We start from the raw sequence: 17,479 nt of genomic DNA on the forward strand, positions 1-17,479 counted from the left end.
ATACAGGTCTCTTCACTGAAACAGGCTGGTTCTGGCCCTAAGAAGATAAAGTGGAGACATCAGTCCTTCAGTAAACAGGTTCAGATTAAATCTGTTTTTTAATTTCATGAGGTTATTTTTAATAAGGTTCAGTGTATTGGTTTGATTTTCTGTGCATCACTACCAACAGTTGAGCTAGCACAGCTGGTGGAATATCACCGAGGAAGGGCCAAGAACTGTTTTACTCTGCTGGGGTAACAGGAACACAGCACACCCTTAGGCAGTCCAGGTGACACAGGCATGGGGATGCATCACTCCAGAGGGTGAATGAGCTTGCACGGACTTCAGATTGCTCAGCCCTGAGACTGACACTGGTGGGTTCTCCTGGGCATAAGTGTGGATCTGGGGACATGGGGTGCAACCACAGTAACATGGTGACAAAGTGGGGATTTGGGGCTAGGCTGAAGTCAGGCAGAGCATGGGAGTGAGGCCAGCATGTTCATTGCTTGGCTCATTGGCAATTAGGTGTTCCTGGGAATAACTCTTAGCTATCCTTAATAAAACTGAAGTTGTTGTTGTGCTGGGTCAGCGCTGCTGTAATGTCCTGCTGTGCTGCTACATTTACTGTTCATTGGCCTTTTTCATTACAGGCTCAGAGAGATAAAGCTGCTTCTCACTCATGGTATTGTGCATGTTGCTGGAAATGCTCAGTGTGATCGCTGCAGCCATCGCCTCCGTTTCCTCACTGCCTCCGCCATTGTTTGGGCTTGAAATGTTTTCTTGTTTTTGATCATGGGACTCTACCCTTGATTAGGCTTCTGGGACCAGCCTTCCTAAGAGTACCCTACTGATACTCTTGAACTTTCACTGTTGTGGCTTTGTTTTGTTTGTTTTACTTATTTGTAATACAAATAGCATAGAAGCCTGGCATGAAGCAAAGAGCAGGAAGTTCATTCAGGCTTCTGAGTTGGACTTGCTGAAATTGAAAGATATGACAAAACATGCAGGGGGATGCCCACACGTAAAACCTGCTCTTTTTTTCCCTTTTTCAGGAGCTCTTTTGGGGAACCTTTTCAAAGAAGGAATAGGAGTGAAAACCCAAATGCAGAATAAAATCTGCACATAAAATTCAGTCGGTAAAGTAATTCAAATTCTGGAAATGAATACCCAAGCAAAACCCATTCAAAATGCTTCCTTTAATAGAAGCTGGTGTTTGCTACCATAACAGTCCTTTTTTGAAAAAAAAAAAAAAAAACCAAAACCAAACCCCCAAAAAAGGATTAGTGCTGTTAACATGACTCCACTGCCAGGTCCAGGTAGTGCTAGTTTCCAGGGCCCCTAGAGCAAATTGCAGAAAAGGGGATGGGGAATCTATATGCCTGGATTTTGTTGATGTGGTTTGGTATCATAGTAACGATTAATTTAAGTTCTGGCTGTTATTTCCTGGGAAACTGATGCTTCATATGGAAAAGTACTACTTTGAAATAGCAGTGTTACAGTCTCTGTTAGTCTGAGGGGAGGGATGCAGATGAGCAAGTGAAAGCCAGAGAAGAGTAATGTGTAGCTGTAGCTGCTTGACATTACTGACTTTTAAGGGATCCAAAAAAAGGTATGATTGTTCTTGAATAGGGGAAGAGAACAAGATGTTTCCGTAGTACTGAGATCATAAAAGAAAGAAAATTGCTTGTAAAGAATGGGTCTGATTTTTTTCCCCCTTTCTCTATTTTGCTGCTATTATAGCTTAAGCTGCAGTTTTGCTATCAACTGGTTCTTGTGTAAGCATTTAATATTTCCAAGATTTCTTGCAAATCTATTTTTATGATGGTGATTTTTACCCTACAAAAGGCATTTTGTTTTGTAATAACCACTGTTTCCTCCATCAAAAGAATAGAAATTTTCTGCAGTAGCATTCGGTGGTCTTATCTGAACTTGTCAGTTCAGGTCTAATATGCCAGTTCAAAGCACTGAGGTTGGCATTGGTTGAGAAGATGTTATTTCTTTCAGCATGCTGGGAGTAAATGAGTAAAACCACTTTAGTAGGCTTGGAACTAAAATGTGAAAAGGGCCTTTTGTTTTTAGATGCAGATTCAGGAGCGTGATAAACTTTACTACTTGGTAGCCTGGGAACTTGATTTTGTCTTGCTTACAGTGCAACCTTTTGTTTTTTGTTTTACCTCTCTTCCCCTGCATCCCCCTGCCTTGTCCTCCACCCCAATGATATTATAAGCCTTTGGGAAATAAATGGGAACTGTCTGGTATATGTCCTCTATGTCACAAAAGTTCTGTAGTTTCTGAACTTATTTTGCTCTTCAAAGAAGAATTATTTTATTCTTCTGCTGGTGAGGGAAGGTTTTTGTAACCTTGTTTATGAGTTCCTGCTGCTTTTTTTAGAAAGACACTGTTCCTTGTCCGTTTCCCTAAGATACCTAGACACTGCTTTAATGCCATCACTAAATTTCAAGGGCAACATGAAGTGTAAGCATTGACCTTAAAGGCTCTATTGCCTTTGGTTTAAAAAAAACAATCCTAGGATCTGTCAAAAAACCTGTAGGGCCCAAAAGAGGCAACTGTTATTGCAAGTTACTAATAAAAGATGTGCCTACTAAGAGACTTGTTTTTATCCCTGTGTATTTTGTCTTATATCTTGTACTCTTGCCTAGCAGTTTAGAAAATAATGCATACTTATTTCTGACTGTTCCGTAGGATGATACTCCTTTACAGTACTGAGATAATAGCTGCAAGTTTTTAGAATAGTGTTCCACTCAAACTCTTCAAAAAAACCCAAAACATTTTACTGGATAAAATGGATAAGAAAGTCAGGAAGCTGTTGTCTTGAGTTTTTGTTTTATAACACAGAGTGCAGCAGGGTTTAAAGGTGTGGCAGTTCTTTTCCATCCAGTGGAGCAGTTCAATTAGTTCGAGTTTGTAGCACTGCAATGTAATCTGGTGAATACAGAGCTGAGCAGATTGCTAATAAATTGCATTGTAATGCTGGATATTCCCACTGTTTTGGCTGAGATCAGAAGGTTTGTTGCATCCTTGCAGATAGCTGGACCAGCTGACCGCCTACTGGCACCATATGGTCAGACTGGCATAAAGGGCATTAGCCAGCCATTAGGGCTGATTGAAGCCACACTGGTAGTCTTGAGCAAATGATAGAGACTGTCAGGAGATAAACAGCAAATGGAAGGTTATAAAATGCCACCCAGCTAGCGAAGAGCAGTGGGAGTATGTTCAAGGGCTGATAGGCATAATGCAGTACTGTAGGTTTGCTGGAAGGAATTGCTCATCTTCCTAACCCTGTGCTTGCAGCTTCTCCGCAGCTTCTCCACAGCTCCTCCCTGCACTGACCGCATCACTGGAGGAGCAGTAACTCATGTAAAAAGGTGTCTGAATGCTTAGCAAGTTTTGCGGCTACGACTGCACAGTCAAGAGGGCTTTTCATGTTGAGGACTAGCAATATGAATAGGTATTTGGTCTCATGTTTATCTTTGTCAACAGCATCTGGAACATTGGATAGAGAATTTTATTTTGATCAGTTATTTTCTTATGTTTCTCTAGGTATGAACATCGGCTCTTAAGATACCAACAGATTAAATTGCTGTACTTATGGTTAAAATATTACAGAGATGTAGTTTTCATCTGTGTAAATGTCATTGGTGAGATTGGCAGAAAAGGCTGGAAGTCACAAAATTAAGTTTGGCTGTTATCTGACTGGGATGAGGGCACTGTACAACAGTTTGGTACTGTACTGCAGAACAGGGGCAAGAGCCATTTAGCTGATATCTGCCTTTTCTCGGAGCTACTTTTTTGAATGGAGATGCTTCTTGAATCTGTGAAGGGACTACACGGAATTTTGTATTCCTGCAGAAAAATCTAGAAGCACAATTGCTGGTACTGACTTTTCCAGGTTGTTTTTTTGTGTTGCCTAAGATACCAGAAAATATAATTTTGCTGTTGTGTTAAATTCATGTGGTGTTGGGGAACAACAAAGCTTTTGATCTATCTTTGGTAAATGGGAGACTGGTTGCAGAATATAAATATTTATCTCAGATGATGCTATAAGCAGTACATTTCTTTCTCTCATGTAACAGCTAAGGACAAACCCAAGTTAGTCATCAAGATGCACATAATTTCTAAGGTACTTCTTGTCCTGTGTTAAGCTGTTCACTTTGGGGATCAGTGGCAGTGTAACAGTGGTCTGATTTTTCCACAAACTGCATGACTGGCATAATGCTACAAAGCAGCTTGAGGGAGTACTAGCACACAGAATTAAAGCCTTCACTGGTTTGCTGGAGTTTGAGTAAGACCATCAAAGAAATAGTGTGCTTTTAGATCTCTTTGGTGTTTGTCAGTAGACAGTGACTGGCTACCCCTAAAGTAATTGCATTTTAAGAATATCAATGCTGGATGGAGAGCTCCCCCCTCCTTCTTCCAGTATGTTCATTGTTTCTCAAGTGCCTTCTGAGGTTTGGAGTCCTGAATGAGAGTGGTGTTCTTGGGATAAGGATTACCTCGTAATGGGAATGGTCTGGGAGTGCTGGGAGAGAAATCTCATGGTTGCTGGTCCTGTTCTTGCTCTGCATCTCCATTCATTTGGGCTGTTCTCTGGTGTGTGCCCTGGACCACATCAGCTGCTGTCATGGCATGGGAGGCTTCCTCAGCACCTCTTCTTTCTTGGTGTCCTGCACAATGCTGGTCCTGTGGAGCCAGGTGGGCCCTGCATACCACCAATTCACCATTAGCACAAGAAGCATTCAGGAGTGAATGTGGCTCTTCCTTGGCATTGCAGCCCCTGTTGTCTTCAAATTTTTCCGAAAGCTTTACTTAAAAGCAAGATTCAGCTGACACTTAAAACCACTGAAATTGTTTGTTACCAGCTGCCTTTGTGACTCTGAGGACACTGAACTGCACCAGCTTACCTAAATGCGAATGCTGTGCCCTTGCTGGTGCAGTGATTCCAGTCTGGATCTCCCTGCAGCTGAGTGAGGTTCACAGCCATGGGCATGTCTATCTCTTTCTTTTTAATTATTTTTAAATGGTTGTAAGTCTGCATGTAGTGCCTAAAATCTCTGCAGATGATGGTTCTTTGTGTCTTCATCTCAGCAGCCACGCATGGCAAATGCAACCAGATAAAATAGGAAGCTCAGGTGATAGGAAGAGGCAGCTTTCCATAGCCTTGCTGATCCATGCTGGCCTCTAGAGTGGACTTGTTTTGGGAGGGGTTGATCAGGGGAGCTGTTTTGCTGCCACTGCAGAAGTGAGTTGTAATACTCAGTGCCAAGTACATTTATGGGTTTTTTTTGCCCACAGATGAGTATAAATAAATTCTTTCTTGAGGACATAAAATTGTGGTCCCCCTTCAGCACACAGGTTGTAGAGTGTGAAGTAAAAATGAGGGGAGGGCAAGTGCTAGTTAGTAGCTTAGTTTTGGGGAGGTGTGGTATTTGTATTTGAGGCTGGTGTGTACCAGCCCAGGACCTGCTGATAGCAGTGGAAAAAAACATTCACTTAATGGGCTTTGGATTACTTTTAAGTAGCTTATTGTATGCACGCCTCCTATGGAAGGTGATGTATCCTTCCTCTATGGTTACTTCTTTATCCGAATGTGTTGTACCTGGTTGACCACTGTGCCTTAAAGGAGATCTCATTGATGAGGACACTAATTGCCACATAGGCAGGAAGAGGAAGCTGTTGCTTTGTGGCAGCTTCTGTTTGGCTGGAGTCTTAACTGACCCTGGTTGAATGTCTCGTCACTTTTTATTAAAGCTGAATTGAAACAGCATCTTTGGCAGAAAGTTATTCGGAGGTGAGGCATTTTTACTGTGGTGTTAGTGATGATGATGTAGGGATTTGCATAAATTAAGATGTCTGTGCAGGTGCTGATATTGATCTGGTAAGTATCGTGTGGTCACCATCACTTCCTGTGAGTGGTGGTGGCTGAGGTACAGGATGGGTATTGTGCCCTCTTCAGCAAAGCTACTCAAGACATCTCTGAAGGGAACAGATGAACGCTTCCTGTAAATACACGTACTGGAAACATCTGCCCAGCACATTGAATTAAAGGATTTTTCTTGATGTGCCATCTGACCCTGTATGCTGACGAACTCCAGTACTCTGTTTTCCTCATGACTTCCCCCAGCTTTTTCTTAAGCTGTCTTTTCGGCGCACTCTTCCGAAGCTGAAGCTGTGAGGATGCACTGGACCTCGTTTCCCGCATCTGTCCCAGCAGCTGTACCACTTCCTGCCATGAATCATCCAAAACACACTCTTTTCATTGTTTCATTTAAGGGCGAAGGCACATTTGTTTTTCTGAAGCCACAGTTTAATCTCGGCAGTCTCGCAGCCAAGCCTGAAATGAAGGCCTGGGTGCGATAGCCTTCAGAGGAAGTACCTTCCATCAGTGGTGATCACGGCCAAACTCCAAGCAGAGCTCCTTTCCTTCTGGGCTTCGGTTGTGGCTAGAGGAACTGCAGACTTCGTTGCTTCTTGGAGAGCTGCAGCAAAATGTCTCCTCTGCATGTCAGTGTCAAGCATGCCATCACCTCCTGTTTTCAGTTCAGTCCTGTTTTCAGTTCAGTCCCGTTTTCAGCTGTACTGATGTACCGCTAACCAGTGCGAATTGTCAATCGATGTTAAGGGAAGGGGACATCATCTTTTGTCTGTGAAGTCTTGACTATGTTCTAGATCCTTTCTGAAGCTGATGTTTGTAGCTTTGTTTTCCAGGGCTCATTGATTGCATGTATTTCAATTCTAGCAGTCCAAAACGAGGCATTTCTTTGTCCGCAGTAGCTGAGATATATAGTTCCTGAAACTTGAGAGCTTATTGTATTTCACGCAGAGATGAAATCCAAAATATGCCCCTTCAATTTTGTCTTTAAACCCCCCCCAAAAAATCCACCTCACAAAAAACCACAACCAAATAAAACAACCCCCAAGCACATTAACTATAAAGTTGTTAAGCCTCTTGTTTGTTTGTTTTGTTTCCTTGTTAATTTTCCTAGGGAAACGTCAAATTCACCACTTGGGAAACCAGCTTCAACTCAATCAACATTGTCTGGATACAGCTTTTAATTTTTTCAAGATGGCTGTGAGCAAACACCTAACCCGGGGGAGAAAGATGACCCACGTAATTGCTGCATGTCTCTACCTGGTGTGTAGGACAGAAGGAACTCCTCGTATCCTTTCACATTAAAAACCAAATTTAATAAAGACATACTTTCAGCAAGTCGACTCTCCCAGTTAAACCTGGTTTCAGAATCTGAAAAGGTAAGCGATTAGGAGGGAACTTTTTCACTGTTGGTTTTATAGGATGAATTAAATAGGAGTTCAAGTAAAATTTGTTCCTTTCTAAATATACAATACTGATATTTACAAGGAGCTATAAATGTCACTGTGCTTCCCATCAGTAATTCTAAAGTTCTTTTTTTCTCAACATTTTTTCCTTGTATAAAATTGTATTTTTCCTGTGCTTTGCTTGTTTGTGGTGTAAATTTATTGTTTTTCTCTGTTAAAAACAAACAAATATTAACCCTAAGCCTCTTGCAGTGTCATCATTACAGAACAGATTGAAGTTCCAATAGGTTTTCCGTCAAGATACTTGGATTTCCTTCTTTTAATGTTTATGGGAAGATCGGTATCACTCCCATTTTAGTTTTGGGGGAAAGGCATTTGATAAATTCTGAAGTTTGCTTAGAGATCATTCAGGAAATCATGTGGCTGGAGGTGGGATTGCACACAAGCCAGATTTTGCAAGTGAGTACTTCTTGCTCTGCATCATCCCTAATTTTGTTTTGTAGAACTTATTTTAAAGTATTTAAAGTATTTTTAAATATTTAAAGCGTACATGGGTTGTAATGACCATGCAAATCTATTTGTTTTACGTATTTATAGTTCTTTTATGTTATGTTTCAGTTGCTGGAATTTAGAGTTTGTTATCAAATAATTACTTACGTGTTATTTTAGTTCTTTCGTACTTTAAAGCAGCATGTACATATCATCAGTATTCTGTTTGATTTGTTGCTTTTTCTTGATTGCTCTTCTCACTGTTTTAGCAGTTGAAGAGCTTAGCTTTCCTTTTAAAATTGAAATTTATTTTCTTTATTTGCAGAAACCACGCTCAGTATTCTAAAATTAGTGCTTTCTGGTAGTGGTGTAGTCATTGCATTTGCCTGATTAGAAAAATGATTTTGCAGGAATAATGGAATTAAAAGGAAGGCTTGACTATTACCCTGGTCTTTTCTAATGTAAAGTTTCTGTGTCAACAGTAGAACTCTATCATTGCCATAATTACAGTGTTGATTTAAAAGCACTACCAGTATTTATTTTTTTTATACCCATGTCAAAGTTTAAAAGTAATTTATCTACTGATACTACTGAATGATAGCTCAGCCATAGTGTGCATACCCATTTTTCCCCACTGGTGATGATAAAACATTCTAAGTAGTATCAGTTGTAAGAGGCAATCAGGTGCATTGCAGTGTAGCAGCCATCAGTAACCAAAGGGGGCTAAACGTTTCTAGCAAACAAATGAAAAGTCCTTTGCTTGTTCTCCAATCTTCTGTAAAGTACTTCAGCATATATCTCACTAACATGCAAGATGTACTGGTCTGGTTGATACTTCATAAATACCTAAATTAATTTCCCAACTTCTTTTGTTAAGTGGAGATAATATCACATGTGATACTTCACTGCTATTGTTTCATATGGAGTATGCGTCAGGCTGCAAAGATATGCTCTTGTCTTTCTATATCGGTATCACAAAGTACTCCTGCTTCATTTGCATTGTTACTGTACTGCCTGGGAATCAAGAAGTAGTAGTGAAGTGAACGACTGTGTCTCAGTTTTATTAGTGTTGACTTTTATTTTTTATCCATTAGATAAGAATTTAATTGTTACCTTTCGGGGAGTGAGTTCAGCTGCTTGTTGTGTTCTGCTGTTTGGTGTGTTTTTTGCTTTGGTAGTGTGGCGTTGTTTTTTTTTTTTCCCCTTGTTTTGTCTGGTTTGGGTTTTCTTAGTATTTAAAGTCTAATGTAGTTTAAAGAACAAACCCCAAATAAATTATGGATTATGAACATTGAAATACAAGTTTCTTTTCTGGAATCTTATCTTTTCATTAAAAACTTGGGAACCTGAGGTGCATATTGGAACTGAAATATGTTCAAGCCTCCACAGATTATGATCATCATTATTGGCTTGTTATGTTTGTGTCCGGCCTAGAGCTGGCAGTATGGAATTGTGCTACAGGAAGCAGGGATGTTCCCAGGGCCTTTGGTCCAGGGCATGTGTAGAGGACGCCCATGTGACAAGATGCTTTAGCAAGAATGAAGATGCACATTCAGGGTAATGAGCTTGCAGTTGGTTTTGATCTTCTGGAGAAACTAGCAGAGAATGGTATGCAACAAGGAGAAATACACTATATAATGTACTGTACAAAGGACATACAGTATTTGTAACACTTCAAGATTTATATACAGTGCTTAAGTAGATTTACTGAGTTCAAAGTGTTCATTGCCATTGTGTTGCTTATAGAACTCTTTCATGAAGCAATTTGTGAGAAATTTAGAACAGGAAGTTAAAAGACTGAAGACTGGTGAATATATTTTAGAGGAAAGAGGTGACTTGGAAGTAGTGAAGGGCAGCATCCTCCTCAGAGACAGACAGAATCTTGGTTTTGGGTGGCCCAAATGAACAGTGGAGTGTCTTGGGAGCTATAGAGGCCACAGACATCTTAGGAACAGGTTAGTCTCTGAAGTAAAAGTTGTTTCTTAAAGAAGAAGGAGCAAAGTACGAAGAACTTCTTTACTGTAAGAGTGACAGAGCACTGGAACAGGTTGCCCAGGGGGGTTGTGGAGTCTCCTACACTGGAGATATTCAAGGCCCGCCTGGACAAGTTCCTGTGTGATGTACTGTAGGTTACCCTGCTCTTGCGGGGGGGTTGGACCAGATGATCTTTTGAGGTCCCTTCCAACCCTTGGGATTCTGTGATTCTGTGATTCTGTGGCTTGTGGAGGTATAGTGGGATGTAATCGGGCTGAAGTCGCAAGAAATGTTGTGTTCTCTCCAGTGGCAGAACCAAAGGAGTGGGAAGCGTTTGGAGAGAGAAGACAGGATTTAATTGTCTGCAAGTTCAGTCTGAGGGAGTAGAATGTATTTATCTGACATGGATATCTGCTTATTCTCCTTTTCTTTTCGTACTGTATGTGTCGCCAGCCAGCCTTTGTGAAAATGTGAGGAAAGCTGTAGCCAAGTCTACTGGTGCAGTCTGACTTACGCCTGAATAAACCTCAGCCTGAAATAGGAAAGCATTAAGTTCTCCTTATGCGTTGTTTAATTAATGCAAAAATGCAAAGTATTCCGGTAACACACATTTTTTAATCTGAAGAAAAAAATTCTAGAGCTGAAAGAGAACATAAAAGTTTACTTGTCTAAAATACAAGCTTTTATTTATAGTTCTTTAGACAGTTTAATATATTGTTTGAGATATGAATTGATTTTTACACCAGATTATGGTTTTTATTATCTTATTTGACACAAAACCCTACAATGCACTAACTTTGACATAACTTTTAATTTGCCCTGCTTATATTACTTGTCAGTGTTCATGTTTTAAAGAGAAGATGGCTCACTAGCTATTAGCTGAATTTGGGAGGTGTTTCATCCTTTTAATGAGCTAGCTATGAAAACTTTAATTTATTATTCTCTTTATAAAATGTGCCTATATTTTCAGTGTCAGATGTAAAGATATAATGCCAAAAATACATCTGAAGGAGGTGGTGATTTTTAAATCCTCAGGTTTGATGGAACCAGTTGTCCCCCTCCCAGGGACTGAGCGATGCTGAGTGTTGCCAGTAACATCTGACTTCAGCTGGCAGTGCCAGCGCTCTGGGCATTTTAGACTCTGGCTCTTAATTTGTTTCTTGGAATAGTAACAGTCCTCAGTTGTTTCTCTTTAATGTTTTGAACAGCTTTTCCACCCCTACATATGTTTGAATGGAAACAAAGGGCTCTTCAGCTTGTCCTGCCGTTCCTGGGAGTGAGAACTTGGGAAGAGCTGGGCAGGGTGTTTGAGTGACTTACAGGCTTAGCTGTAGCTCATGGCTGCCCTGGGGTCACTCAGGAGCAATTTGGGCCTGGCTGGGATTTTCCAGGTGGGATACCAGTTTGTTTTAATTAAAGAACATTTCATTCTGTTTGTCATTCTTTTTATTATATACAACTGTTAAAAAAAACCTGTACAGCTCTCCACTATTTTGTTTGTAATATTTTCCAATGCTACCACCTGGAGGGTTTTTTTTATGGCTACATTTTCCATGGTAGATGTCTCTTATCCCACACACATGCACCTTTTTTATTTTATTTATTTATTCTTTTCCTTTGAAGCTCTCTGGAAAATGCACCCTTAGTTGTAAATCAAATCCTGTCTTGTTAAAGCATAGTAAATAAAACCTTTTCCACATGAGAAGAGTCCTCACAAAGTTCTCTCAGTGTAAATATCCCACTGTTTGCCTCTGGAGTTAAATTCAGGGCAGGTTTTTCCCCTTCAAGTATTGCTGATCAGTCTCAGTGCCAGGGAGCTCACAGAGTCCTTCCCACTTCCCAGGGATGGGGCAGCCTCCTGAGATTGTGGATGCCCAAGTTATTGAGGTGGTGTTCAGTGCCTTTGTATGTAGCGAGAGGAAAGAGATGGGGTCTCCTTGTGTCACTCCAGGGCAGCTGAGTGAGGTCTCTCAGTTGTTTGCAGAAGGGCCTTTCTGCTAAATGTCTAAGAAAAACAACCTCAAATCTTTGAGTGTGGGGAGCAGTGATGCTTTGGTGTCTTTTATATGTAAACTTGCGCTGGGTGGGAAAGCATAAGGCACTTTTCCTCCCCTGCTTCCCTGCCCTGTGAACCTCCCTTTTGTTTGAGGGAAGATCATGAAGGCATTACAGGATCCCAGCAGGCAAGAAGGATTTGGAAAGAAAAAAAAAAGGCATCTCCTCACTGAATGGGCAGTACTTTGTTATTTCCTATTTGTCTGCAGTACTTGTACTTTACTGCCAAGCTATTTGAATGCCTTCTGGTTTAATGTGTTTATTTTCATGTCACAGTAAGGGAAGTTGAGAGTATTTATCTTCATTTCCAGGTGCAGATCTGAACCTAAGTTTGACACATTCAGAGTTACCCGGAAAATCTGTGATGGAGTAAGGAACTGGTCTCTTTAATCCTAGATTAGGCAGCAGCTACTGAGCCTTTCTGCCTTGCTGGTCTTTGCAAGAAAAGTTCAGCTCATTTCCTTTTGCGCATTAACAGGCTCTGTCGGCTTCCATACTGTCCTGGGAAGCTTTGTATAACTATGCCATGAGAGCCTTTGATGGATACATTCTTTGTTTCCCTACTAACACTTCAAAGTCAATCTTTGCAAGGAAAAGGGCAAGACTTCCTTTTTTATTAGAAATGAAAAATTAGGTCTCCAGCAATCTTCTGACCTCTACTAGAACTTCCTGGAGCCAGCAGGCCCTAGTGTTCCCGACTAAAAAGTTAGCTTTTGAAATCAGGCTTAAATCAACAAAATTTTAGAGCTCTAGTTAGGCAAGCTAAGAATACCGGTTTCTATTTCTCTTTGGTTAAGGACTTTCTTTATAGTAACTGACATTTTGCTTAAATATATGCATTCAAGTTGTGGTTTGTTCAAGTGTTGAGTGTGACCAGAACATAAGAGGTTAAAAATGGATTTTAAACTGCACAGTTAAAATACGTATGTCTACAAAAGAAAGTAAGTTCATTTCACTTCTTTGTTTTGTTTTGGATTTGTGTGTGTAGTAAATTATGCCAGGCTCTTACATGTTACTTCATAGAAAGTTTAATCCAATAGAATATCTTTAATAGGAAAGGACCTATAGCGATCATCTAGTCCAACTACCTGAACACTTCAGGGCTGACCGAAAGTCAAAGAAAGCATGCTATTAAGGGCATTGTCCAAATGCCTCTTAAACACTGACAAGCTTGGGACATCAACCACCTCTCTATGAAGCCTATTCAGTGTTTAACCGCCCTCTCAGTAGAAGTGCTTCCTAAGAAAGCCTTTGCTTGGACTAGAAGTCTTGCAAAAGCCTGTCCGCTTCATTGCAAAATGAAGTTTTAAAATTGGTGTGCTTTTCAGTGGATGTATTTTAGCTGGGAGAGTTTCAGCCTATTAATGAAAACTTGCTGTCTTAAATAGGGTGTGGCTGTTGTTGCCCCATGTTATTTGCATCTCTTTCCAAATAGCTCATGTGTTTGGTAATACTTGGCGTGTGTGATTCTTCTTCTGTAGTACCAAATAGGAATAATGTTGGAGATTTAAGGAAGAGGGCAGCCAGACACAGCAATAGAAATTGAATTTCTCACCTTAATTTCTCCCTGTCACCCTCTCCTCCAGTCAGGGTTGGGACTGCTGAGGTCCTGAAGCCTGCATATCTGGTCCCCTTTTCCACAGGGTGAAGATGAATCACATGATTTTTTCATTTGCAGTACTGCCTCATGCTTTTTTTTTGCCATAGAAAGAGATATGTATAAAGCAAGTATGTTGCTGAGGAAATGAGGTGTTTCCACTCCAGCTGTATTGCGGAAGAGCCCTGTGTTTCTCTAGGTCCTGTGTCATATCTGTCAGATCACTATGGACGCCTTTGAAGTATCTAAAGTATAGTGCTGGATACCTGGATTTTTCCACTCGTGTCTGGTGGTTTGCAGGGTCTTCTAGAGAGAATTCCTTCTTGAGAACAAAATAACTTGAAGCCTTTCAAACTGGTTGTATGATGGCCCAGCACCTGGGGCACAGGGCTGGGGAGATGGTTAATGGCCCTCAGGTTCACCTCTTGTTCCTTGGGGATAAAAGCCATAAACCTTACTTGTTCATGACTCAGATGTGGCAGGAAAATATTGAGTGTGGTTGCTGACTAGCATTAGCCCACAGGGTGCCCTCTTGCTGAAAGTCATCGAAGCTTTCCCCAGGGAGACCATAATTTTAATGTGGATATTCTGTAGTTGGGTGATTTTCTTTGTTCTTTTAAGATTCTGAAAATATAAAAGGGAAAGGAACTTTACATTATGGCATGTGTCAGCTCAGCATCTTACTGTTTAAATGCTTGTGCTAAATGCCCATTATAGATGCTGCAGGGAGGGAGGGGGAAAGCTGCTGCAAGTGCAGTAGTGATAATTGACCCACTTAAGAGAGCCGCTCTAATTTTGCGTGTTACAGCATCCTGGAAATTCAGATAAGAATGTTGATCTCTCCAGCTAATAGGATTTCTAAATATATCATCCAGAAGAAGCAGGAGGACTGTAATTTTGTGCCTGTGTGTGTGTGTTCAGGCTAATATTTTGTTTAAGAATTGTTCACTCTGAAAAATCTGCTTTTCTGTTAACTTGTTACTAACTCAGGATAAAATAGTATTTGACCTCTGGCTCTAGCAAGGAGAGATGTGATCCTGCTCCCTTGAATTTGCTGATGAAATTCTCACCAGCTTTTCTGTAGAGGAGTGACCAGCTTTTTCCCCTCAGGAAGATGCTACCCAGCAGGTGCCTCAAATTGTCAACTTTTCAATAATGGAGCATTAAACAAAGTATCTACAGAGATAGAGGGGGACAGGGTCACAGTGGCCTATCAAGATTACAGATTTTGGCTGGTTTTGATAGCTCTGCTTGTTTTCCTCGTTTAAGGGAAATTTTGAGCAGTAAAGGTCAAGATAATCCTCTTCTGAAATGCGACTTCAGAAATACTTTATTGCTTTACAGAACAGTGTTTCAAGTCTCTCTTCAGGCAGTTCTTAAAGCACGTAGATGTTTACAACTGCTGAAAACCATGGGGTTTGCACTCAGAGCTGTTGCACCTAGATCGTTTTTAATTTTGGACATCCTTTGTCCTTGCCCATCATATGTTTGTGTTGGAACAAAACTGGACATCATGGTCTGGCTTTGAAAGGAAGGGATAGGCTTTATAGGCGTCTGGATTAGGTCCACTGAAGCCTTTGTTGCTGCAGGCTTGAATTACATTATGGGCAGGTAGAAGTGTTTACTGTTTGTCAGTTCTGTGCTCCATCACCCTGTTGGCTCTTGTTTAATGCAGAAATACTTACAGCAGAAGCATCTGAGATAGATTTTTAATGCATGTAATAGTGTCTGTTATTGCATGCATTAAGTAAAATAATTAATAAAATTAATTGCACAGTCTGTCCTCTTAGTTTCCAGTTTGGGGTTTCTGAACTGATGAGACATTCTCATGGTGAAGGTGAAAAAAGGAAAGGAACAGGAGAGCTACAATGGCATCGGTGATACCGGGTTTAGAAATACGAAGGGCGGCCCTTGCTTACCAGCAGCACTGAGAGGAGGTGATCCTCTGAAGCATGGTGGTGGAGACATGAGAACTAATAAGGGGAACAAAGGCACAATAAGTTCTGGGTGATGGATGAGGGGAGGGAAATGTGATGGCAGAGAGGCCTGCTTCCAGTGAAATAAATACAAAGGAGGGATGATAAGGAAGGGGATCACACCTCTTATGTCTTTGACCTTCAGTGATCCTTGCATGCTTGTGAAAATAAATATTTAACAATCTTCTTAAAGCTTGTTTAAAAGAGGAAATAATTAGGTTGGCTCTCTGCTTAATTCAGAAGTTTATCTTTGCATCTAAATTTTGGTGCTTATGTCAGCAAAACCAGCATTATAACTCAGTGGTGTTTTGACCCGATGGGAGCCAAGATGTTGCAAACACCAGCTAAATGAAAAACAGTGTGGTACAGCTGGTCATTGTGTAGTACGTTCTTGCTTTTGTCGGAGGATATGCTGGATGTGGTGTGGGATGTGGAGAAGACGCTTCCCCTTCATTCCCTGCACGCCCACCCCTCCCTTAAGAAAAGAAAAAAGAAGAAGAAAAAAGGAAAAAGAGTTACCTGATGGTTTGTTTAAATAAATCCTGACAGCAAATATGATCAATTATCGTTGATGTTTTTGATCCGGTCACTGAAAAATATTCCTGCTTGTAGCAGTCGCTAATGTTGTCTGCATTTTAATATTTTAGAAGTCAATTAGAAAATTAAATGCTCTCCTTCATTAAAATCATTTTGAAGATTGTGTATTTGCATTTTAATGCAGTAAGAATGCTGCCTTAGAAGACAAATTCACATTATTAGTTTAATTAAGATCAGTAATGCAAAATAGGGTGAATAAAAGCCATTGCGTTGAGACCTATAAGCACTTCTTGTGCTTGCTATCTGCAAATGTTATTTTAGCTTCAGGTCTTCTAACGCTGTTTCTGCTTTCATCATATTCTGAAGTCTATTATGCGGCTTTTTTTGTCTTGCAGTTTTTGATGTCGTAAGAACAAAGTGAAGGTATATCAGAGGAACAATATTACCTTTCAAATTTGTTTTGGAAAAACAGGATTCATTCTCATACCTGGCATGTCCTCATATCTTGAAAGTGGTCTTGATAATGATTTCTTATTTCTTAATAAAGTATAAGCCTTTTAAAAATTGGTAAAAATACTTCTCAAGAGCTGTCTTGTTTCTTCAGATGTTTGTCTCTAGGATTTTGGGTGCATGATACAGTCTTCATAGGGAATCTTCATACTGGAAATGCTTCTCAGTAAAAGGTTTTCAGTATTTTGTAATCTCGTGCCAAGTAAAATTGTGAGGTGAGCCTCTTCTAACGTTTTCACTGTTAGCCTGTCTTCATGGCAAGTCCATGTCCTTCCTTGAAGGCAAAAGAAAATGTCTTTTAAATCCCAGACTGGCTCGGTATTGTTGTAAGTACAAATGATATAATAGTCACATGGTGGTATGTCTGCTATTTTCCCCCCTTTGAGAGAGAGAAAATAATCTTTCCATCTTACTCAGTTTCAGAAGTCTGAGAAAATAGCAGCCCTAAATAAGACCCAAACCAACCAAAATTTTGATTTCTTCCAGAGCTTTGCTTTTGAAGCCAAATGTTCCCCATGCCTTCTTTATTTTGACTCGCTAATTGGAAATAAGATGTTGAAGATAACGTGTGCTTTGAAGCTTGTGTATTATGTATTTTATTTAGATTTAATCCTTTAAACATTTGACAATAAAACATAAATTGTGGAGCTCTCATCTTTAGATCAGCTGTAAGCGAAACATTTATGTTTTCAACATCCTTCAAGTTAAGGAAAAACACAGTAGTATCAGTGATGTTTTGACTACATGTGTTGGTAAAGTGCTATGAGATTTGCTAATCAGTATTTTTAAATGGAGATACATAACTGTTTCTTCAATGAAGGAGCAGCTTGTCTGCCAAAAAAAAGTCTTAGCAGGGAATAGAAATCGGTGTGCTCTTCAGATTCCTTTTGTATTGGTAAGCCGGGAGGAATGGCAAACAATGTATTTTATATTATCGTATATGAACCACTCATGATTGAAAGCAAATTTTGAAAGGGGAAATATATGGACTGGAAAAAAAAAAAGCCTTTTAATATGAACAAAAAATTTTGTCTAACTTATGCTCTAATCTTTTTAATATTAAGAG

At 40.1% G+C, this 17,479-nt stretch overlaps 1 protein-coding gene across 2 annotated transcripts in view; it reads left to right on the forward strand.

Annotated features, from left to right (window-relative positions):
• The window catches only part of BRF1 (BRF1 RNA polymerase III transcription initiation factor subunit), a 221,134-nt gene that overhangs the window by 37,498 nt on the left and 166,157 nt on the right, over positions 1-17,479 (forward strand). For both annotated transcript variants that reach the window (XR_010613570.1, XM_065683412.1), the window contains exon 3: positions 6,984-7,157. Coding sequence is in view for 1 of the 2 variants with exons in the window: in XM_065683412.1 (XP_065539484.1) it covers positions 6,984-7,157 (174 nt within the window). In the remaining variant the exon portion in view is untranslated. The remainder of the gene's footprint in view (positions 1-6,983; positions 7,158-17,479) is intronic.

The sequence above is a fragment of the Lathamus discolor genome, chromosome 6, assembly GCF_037157495.1.
Source record: "Lathamus discolor isolate bLatDis1 chromosome 6, bLatDis1.hap1, whole genome shotgun sequence".
Taxonomy (NCBI): Eukaryota; Metazoa; Chordata; class Aves; order Psittaciformes; family Psittacidae; genus Lathamus; species Lathamus discolor.